Source organism: Camelina sativa, chromosome 6, assembly GCF_000633955.1.
Source record: "Camelina sativa cultivar DH55 chromosome 6, Cs, whole genome shotgun sequence".
NCBI classification, from domain to species: domain Eukaryota; kingdom Viridiplantae; phylum Streptophyta; class Magnoliopsida; order Brassicales; family Brassicaceae; genus Camelina; species Camelina sativa.
In genome coordinates, this window is record NC_025690.1 from 6,089,750 (window position 1) to 6,099,034 (window position 9,285).

At 35.6% G+C, this 9,285-nt stretch overlaps 1 protein-coding gene across 1 annotated transcript; it reads left to right on the plus strand.

Annotated features, from left to right (window-relative positions):
- Positions 535–2,466, plus strand: LOC104790522 (uncharacterized protein At3g28850-like). Its single transcript, XM_010516299.2, has one exon. The coding sequence runs from the start codon at positions 995–997 to the stop codon at positions 2,309–2,311; it is 1,317 nt and encodes a 438-aa protein (XP_010514601.1). The 5' UTR covers positions 535–994; the 3' UTR covers positions 2,312–2,466.

A 9,285-nucleotide genomic window follows, 5' to 3' on the forward strand; every position in this document is an offset into this window, starting at 1 on the left:
TATAAGCAAACCATTTATGTATATTATTTTATATACCTCTATATATTAGTAAACAAAATTCTCTTGCTATTTATTTTATATTTTATTTTAATTTTTGATTAATTTCTATCTTATCATGGATATCCATATATATAATATTAATTAATTAAAATATCAAAAAAATGTATAGAAATAATTTGTGGTGATCCTTAAACCTTACCTACAATTCTTATAAATTTTTGAAATACTATGCCGGCCATTAATAACTATCACACAGTTAGTAGATACAAAAACAAAATAAATTCCTATAAAATCAAATTCATCATTTATAAAATTAAATATCAAATCTACTATTTTACGAAATGAAGAAGAAGGAAAAAAAAATGAAATTAAAGAAAATGACATATCAAAAACTAGTAGATATGATTCCTAATTTAAGCAATCCAAAAAAGTTTTAAAATAAAATGGAGCGTGTTATCACGCACCTTCACATACCCTTAAAACACGACTAGAAGGAGAGTCAAATTGAAAAAATTACCAAATTGTGTTGTGACCTTGAAATAAAAATTATTCAACTTTTCTAAAACTTTGACATTCTCTCCTTCCTTCTTCGAACATTTTTAAAAAGAGAGAGAGAGAGAGAGAGAGAGAGAGAGACTTTGTAAAACCCAGACGATGATCATCATGATGAACAACATGTCCTTGTGTTCTCTTTGTTAAAATCATTCTCTTTCTCGTTCTTTTTTTTTTTTCTTCCTTAGAATCCATAATCCTCTGTTTTGGTCTCTGTTCTGGGATCTCTGTTTTTGGAGATTGATCTCAAATCCAGAGAAGAGAAAAAAGTTTTAATTTTTATTTCAGATTTATCTCGAAATCTTTTTGCTTTTTTGTTTCCAGCTATTATTTTCACAAATCTCGACATAACTCATCTCGATTTCACAAAATCCTTGTCTCCAAATCCAACTTTTTATTCCCCAAATCCATTTTTTTTGTGCTTTTGATTTTGAGATCAGTTATGGGTTGTGCGAGTTCCAAGCATCGTAGTAAGCGTTGTGTTCATTGCCAGCGAGGGTATTCTCCGGTAAACGTACCGAGAAGCCACTCTGTGCATCACCAACCACAAAACTCTGAAGATAGCAGCTGTCACATGGTGGCTCTAAGTTCCTCTAGCCTCGGATCTCTCAAGCTATGCGATTCTTCTTTTGGGCTTAATCACAAACACTTGGCAGACTTGAGCGATAAGCTTGTTTCCGATGAATCTGCGAAAACGGGTAATGGGTTTGGTTCAAATGTGGTCAGAGAGAAGTCTGATAAGGAGAAAATGAATTTGGAATTGCAGGCTAAGCTTATGGAGGCAAAGGTTTGGTCAAGTATGATGAATGAGAAGATCCCAAAGGTTGTGCCGAAGACACCGATTGAGACGCCTCCAGGGGAGCCTGAAACGATTAATACATGGGAAATGATGGATGGGCTTGAAGACAATCTTAGTCCTTTACGATCACCAAATCATGTGAGGAGCTTTTCGTTTAATGTTTCACGTAATGGTGGTGATTGCGAACATGCTAAGTCGAATGGTAATGGTGAGACGCTTTGGCTTCAAATGGAGGAAGCAGAAGGGTTTGAAGATTTTGATCCTGAGATCATTTCTTCGTTTAGGAAATCGCTTCAAGAACTTCCTTCTGATCATCCGTTTCACATTTCGGTTCACGATTTCAGATTGAATCCAAGTTTTAGTTTCTCTGTTGATGAAAAGGAGGAGTCTTTGGATGAAACAAGAGAATGTGTTGTTGCTAAAGAGAAAGTGACACTTTACTTCACAAGTCTTAGAGGTATAAGGAAGACATATGAGGAAAGCTGCGATGTCCGGGTTATACTAAAAAGTCTTGGGATTAGAGTGGATGAGCGAGATGTATCGATGCATTCGGGTTTCAAGGAGGAGTTGAAGGAGCTGCTAGGGGATAAGTTCAACAATGGCGTTGGGATCACATTGCCTAGAGTTTTCTTGGGGAGGAAGTATCTTGGTGGAGCAGAGGAGATTCGAAAGTTGAATGAAGATGGGAAGTTGGAGAAGCTTCTTGAAGGCTGCGAGAGGGTGGAAGAAAACCAAAATGGTAATGGTCAAGAATGCGAGGCTTGTGGAGATGTAAGGTTTGTGCCGTGTGAGACATGTTCAGGGAGCTGCAAAGTGTACTATGAATATGAAGATGAAGACAATGAGGATGAAGAAGAGGATGATGATGAAAGTGTAAAGGAAGAGAGAGAGTATGGGTTTCAAACATGTCCTGATTGTAATGAGAATGGTCTTGTTAGATGTCCTGTTTGTTGTGATTAGTTTACATACATACATAAAAAAAAAAAGGGAACCTTAAATTTATGTTTGTTTTACAAAATTTGTGTTTTGAGTGATTGAGAGTTTAATTTTCTTGCCTCTAAAGATTTTGTTGTACATAAAGAGGTTTTTGATTCAGAAAGTGTCAAATTTAAATTCAGGATGTGTTGTTGTTGTCGTCGTCTATTCTTTGACATTCTAGTCATGCTTTTACATCTATGTTTGACTCATATATTTAAAAGGTGAGTGTATTTGTCAGCTAACAAAATATGACCGGAGAAAAAGGAGAATTTGTCAAAATTCTAGAGCTTTTCTTTTTGTCGATACGTCAGACTCTTCTTATATGATGTTCCCTTTTTAATTGTTATATAAAGCATAGTTGAGAGACATGGAGGAACAAAAAGTGTATTTGTTCAGGGTAAACCGCAATGTGAAGATTATATTTAAGTAAATGCAATTTTCTGATTCCACCTTGGAATTAAATTAAATGTACTGTACTAGTTTATAAAATACATTTATTGAATATATATTTGATATGCGTCAAATATATACTAATATATATTTGATATGTATTAACATTTTTTAAATTTCCAGAAATTTTTAGAAAAAAAAAGAAAATTTTAAATTTATGGAAATAAAAGAACTATGCACAATATCCCACATCGGCTAGAAATTTTTTATACAATGGTTCAGAACCAGTATAAATAAGATTAATATGTTTCCAACAACGAATGAGCAGGAAATCTTGATTTATCAGCCGTTCAAGTTTAAAAGTATATTCGGTTTGATCCGGTTTTTTATTTGATCAAATTAAAACTTTAAAAAGTTTCAAAAAAATATATTACAATATTTAAAATTTTTAAAAGTTTAAATATTATAAATACTGAAACTTTTAAAAGTTCTTAGCTTTTACAAAGTTTTTAAATATTATAAGTTTAAAATTTTAAACTATTATAAATATTGAAAATTTTTAGAAGGTTCAAATCTATCTTATTTTTTATTTTTATGAGAAAAGAAATGATTTTGTTCTTGGAGTTTACTGGGTTAACAAGTTGTGTGGTACTCTAAAAAAAAATTTCAGTGGAAGAATGTGAAGAAGTTGACGAGGAAGAAGAACAAAAAGAGTATAACGAAGAACCAAACGGTAAATGTAACGATGACAATTACCACGACATTTGACAAAGAAAATGACAAGAAAAACAATATGAAAAATAAGAAAACATTGAATAAAAAACACGTAAACATAGGTGGTAGCGATCATGATGATAAAAATTTTTCGTTTTCCTGGTGGTCCAAGATATGGTTTATGATATGTGAGATCATTATTTTGATTCGTCTCGCCTGGATGTCGAGTTAAATTCATGATTTTTTTATCAGATTTGATTTTATGATACAATTGATTTTTCTATTTTATAAAATTGTGTATCTGAAAAGTTGACTGCTTCATTTATAGATATGCAAAACTCTTGTGTTCTATTGAATATTTATTTTAAACACATTGACTTTTTTTATTTATTTAATATACATAGTTATTTATGCATATTGATTTTTTTTATTTAATATACAAGGTAAGTAGGTGAGGTATGTGCTTCACACTCTGAACAGTGTGGACATTAGGTCCGAATGGTAACCGCGGATTTAGTTGTGCGGGACAAAAAATTTGATAGTGCGGTACGGTTCAACTGCGGTACGTGCGGGACAAATATATTTGCGGGACAAGTGCGGTTATTCCAAAATAAGCGGTACAAAATAATGTTTGATCGGTGAAAAAAATTTGTGGTGCGGATTTCATATTATTTTATTAATAACTAGTATAATTATCTATTTTTATTTTTATTAACAAATAAATTTTTAATTTCTGAATTTTAAATACCATTATGAATTTTAATGAAGATGTACAATAGATTTTGTCCAATAGAAAAAAGAAAGAGAAAAATGTTTTAAAAAAAAGTGAGAGAATAATTATATTTATAACATGTTGAGGGTGAGAATATTATTCTTATAACATGTTTTTAACAAAAATTAGTACGCCATAATATCACATATTTTCAATGTTTATCTAATACTAAAATAAAATAAAATACAGTATTATTGTTATATTGTTTGATAGGATAGAAGAAATATTAGCTAGATAAAAATATATTTGTGGAAGAAATAATAATACATCTATAATACACTATATTTTAATTATTAAAAAAAGAACTGTTGCGTATTTGATCGGACCGCTGGTTAAAAACAAATTCATTCTAAAAAAGCGGTCTAAAGCCATTTTCTACTTACAAAACCGCAGTATGTCACTTTTTGCTTTCGGTACAAAACTACAAATTTATTAAACAAAATTGTTGATTGGTGTTCATGTGCGTTTTTCAAAAAAAAAAATGAATTCCGCAAAAGATAAGTCTCCAATCACAGCCATTATTTAAAAATGAGTAGTTAAAAGAAAATTGAGCTTTGGATTTTGGTGTTGATGGTAACTAAAAATGGGGTGCCGTCCTAGACTGAGCATAAATTATCGTTTATACAGAGTGAAATCTTTACAAACAAAAAATATTGTCGATCACTAGAAGGTCATTCCAGATACTATTCATCCCCGAGAGAGTTTATAACTTCTCTCTATGCACTATCCAGGATTTCAAATAATAATCAAATTAAATGATCACCAAACACTAGACGTGGGTAACATATTTAGTTTGAATTATACCAGAGATACATCAAGGAATTCTCCGATGGAGCCCATGTGTTATGACGCGCCAGAGTTTACATATCCGCGAACTCGGCAATACAGTCATGTCGAGCAGTTTGCTGCACAACTAAACCCGGCTAAGCAAAGGGGAGGTCAAAGAGGTCAGAAAGGAAACAATGGAGAGCAGAGAGTGTTTGAGACTGAAACAACCCGTTTTTTATTTTTAAATAATAAATACAAGATATAATTAAGCATCCCATACTACTTAACTAAACCAAACAAACCACAACTCATCATTAAACCAGTAACAAACATTATGCACATCGGAAACATACTAATAATACCAAACCAATATATCATTAATATAATATCATTCCTAGCCATTCTATCCAACAACCTAACATGACTCTAACCAAGGTTCCAACAACATAACCATACATAACCAACATCACACAAACGAGACCCTAGATCATCCTCCTCCTCATCGCCTTGATTCCAGGTTCACACTTTGCCTTTACTTGCACCGCAAACACAAATTGAGATGCATGAGTATTTAATAAACACTTAGTGAGGCAATCCTCCCATCTACTGGGCTATACACACAAGCAACTGAGATTCCAATGTTTAACAAACAACAAACAAACTCAGCAAACCAGGAAATCACGAATCAGACAAGTTGGTGTCGACCGACACCAACATGGTGTTGATCGACACTGGCCCAAACATGGTGTCGACCGACACCAACTCCGCAGACGCGTTCTGCTCGAAGCCGATCCTCGTATCTCCGTTTTTAACCACCTCCAATCCGTTCCAAACTCACCCAAAAGCTTCAGGAACCTATAAGAACCATAACACAACCACCACAAGCAAGAACAACACTACAAAACAAAACCAATCAATCAAACAAAGGATTCTCAGACTTAGATAAGCCATGGTCATGCACTCACCTCTTTTGCAGGAAGATTCTCACTCAACCACGACGAATCAAACACTTAGAAGCCTTCTCCTTTGTTCCAAGCACAAGATCTTCACTCCACAGTATTAGATCTATCAGGAACAGCCAAGGATCTCACAAATCTCTCTCAAAAACGTTTTCTCCTTCTTCTCTCTGTTTCTCTGACAAAAACGGCTAAAAAGGACGAAATAAGTCGAGTTCCCCTTTTAACTCGAGTTTAGGGCTTCCCCTAAACCAACCATGCAAACCGGACGATTAAAATCAAACCCATCAAACCGTCTACAAACGGTGTCGACCGTAACCACAAGTGGTGTCGATCGACACCCTAACCAAAACTTCATAAATTGGTTCGCGGGCGTTACAGAGACTCAATAGACTCTCTCAATGATTCAGAATCTTTTGACTCATAGGATCCAATACCAGCAGGCTGAGATGTCAATGGGCCAGATTGTGAAGCTGGTGAAGACGATGAGATGTTTGGGGTTCGAAAGTTTACGGGAGAGACCAACACTGTGCAAGTAGACCGATGGTTACACACTCTGGAGATGCATTTCGAGACCGATGGTACATGAGGCAGATCTCAGTTAATTTTATGGAGGAAGATGCATGAGCATGGTGAGAAACAGAGGCTTCTCTCTATCTTTACTTACCAATATTCTGGGAAACATTTAAGAAGGAGTTCGAGCTCAAGTACTTTCCTCATGAGTCCCGTGATCGCTTGGAGAAGCAATTCATAGGGATAGAGCAATGGGAAAGGAGCATTCGAGACTATGGCCAAGTATTTACGACACTTCAGAAGTACTTTTATAATGGAAATGATGATGAAGCCTCAATTGTTCGAAGATTCCTCAAGGGACTCCGACCAGAGATTTCGAGTAGATTACAAGATGTTACCTATGCGAGTGTCACCTAACTTGAAGAGAGATGCGAAAACGTTGAAGAAGGGAGTAAACAGGAAAAAGGTAGAGTGGGTCAGGAGAAAAAGGAAGAGATGATGCCACAAGGTAGGGTGGTGAATTCTCGAAGGAGCAAACAAGAGATCAATCGAAACCGGAACTTCAACCGTGGTAAGGAAACTTACTGGTGGGTGGTAACCCAATGCATGTATTATTCAAATTTGGGGCGACCAACAGTTTTGTGACAACTGAGATGGTCGACCAGTTTGAGAAAGGGTTTGAGGAAGAGGAAGTTAGTGTTATTGTTCACACTGATGGTAACTGATGTAGCGTAATATTTGGATAACTCCAAATATTTTATAAGTCTTTTTATTATAATTAAGATAATTTCCTTTTAATTGTTTTAGGGTTTTTGTAGAGTGTTTAGATTTATTATAAATAGTTGTCTTAGGTTTTTTGTATAATGGGAGAACTATCGATTATTGAATAAAAAAGTTTTACGAGAGCTTTGTGTAAAGCCTAGAGAGGAGGACTCTTAACCTAAGAGCTTGTGTTCAAGCCCTACAAGGAGGACTTTCAACACCACGTCGATATCGCTCCCGATCTCGACCCTATCCCTATTGATTCTTCGTCAAATTACGACGTTCTAAGTAAGATCCGTTCGTGAATCCGAGTTCTCCAGGATATCTAGCGTTCTCATCCATTATAAAGCTTCCGCTCTCTATCAGTTGGTATCAGAGCCATCACGTTCCTGGTGGTTTGATTTCCTTTCGATCATGTTCACGGACTTTAAGGTAGATATTCCCAAGTTCCACGGTGGATTTTCTAGTGAATTATTACTAGATTGGATGATGGATGTTGAAGAGATTTTGGAGTTTCAAAGCGTTTCAGATGATCGATTTGTTTCACTTGTGGTTAAACAATTTCGAGGACACGCTGCAACATGGTGGCAACATGTCAAGAAAACACGCAAGCAAGCTGGCAAAAACCCTATTAAATCTTGTGATAAACTTAAGCAGAAGCTATGCACACACTTTTTGCCTCATCATTACCATAGTTTGGTGTATAATCGTTTGCAAAATTTGAAACGACGAAGGTCTTTGGTGGCTTACAAAGAGAGTTGTTACTTTGACGACAAAGATTTCATCGTTCTTGATATCTACGGTGATAACAAAGATTTGAATCATATGGTGTATGTTACAGATCCAAAATTTGATGTCAACGAAGTTGTTGTCGACTCGGAGGACGGTGTCGGTGTTGCCGATGTAAAAGCCAACGATGATCGTGTCAATACCAACGACACATATGACGAAGACGATGACGATGATGATGCAGATCGTGTTGGGCATGATGATCATTGTCAAGAGGTTGGTGTTTTCAACATGGAGGACGAGGTCCGAGACGGGGTTCACGACGATCCTATTCAAAATAGAGTCGACCAGGCTCCGGTTCAAGACGACGTTGACGACGTCGCTAATCAAGCGGTGGAATATGTGAAATTTATACACACAAAACCTGTTATATTTACCAACGGAGGCAACACTTTTCTAGTTTTCGACAAGGTTTTCTTAGAAGCCGATGCAGATGCGTTCCATGACAAGGCTGTCCACAACGACAACACTTTAGCAGATATAAGTGGTGATCCTATCTTCGACGTGTATGCAGCAAACGACAAGCCAATCGATGATAGTAATGGTGGTGAAGTATTCACATATTTATATGCAAACTATGTTGAAGATTTAATTGACATTCAAAGGCTGTAGGTGGCGAGACTTGAACTACTTCATCAAAACTCCACCTCCATGGCGGATGTCTCTGTATTCTACGGCATCAATCACGTGAAGAGCAACACAATGTTTTGGGCTTTTTCAAAGTTACCCCCAATTCCACCTCATGACATCATGAGTCAAATTCCCCAACGATTCAACAAAGCATTAAAGGAGTGTGGATGGAAGGCACGTTGTATCTTCACTTTTGGAAATTACTATGGTTGGAAGAAGAGGAAAAAAATAAATATAAATAACCAGCTTCGATCAAGAACCCCTCAAGATTCGAGGACGAATCTTTTCCAACTCGAGGAGAAGTGATGTAGCGTAATATTTAGATAACTGATGTAGCATAATATTTGGATAACTCCAAATATTTTATAAGTCTTTTTATTATAATTTAGATAATTTCCTTTTAATTGTTTTAGGGTTTTTGTAGAGTGTTTAGATTTATTATAAATAGTTGTTTTAGGTTTTGTATAATGGGAGAACTATCGATTATTGAATAAACAAGTTTTACGAGAGTTTTGTGTAAAGCCTAGAGAGGAGGACTCTCAACCTAAGAGTCTTTGTTCAAGCCCTGCAAGGATGACTTGCAAAACCACGTCGATATCGCTCCCGATCTCGACCCTATCCCTATTGATTCTTCGTCAAGTTACGACTTCTAAGCAAAATCC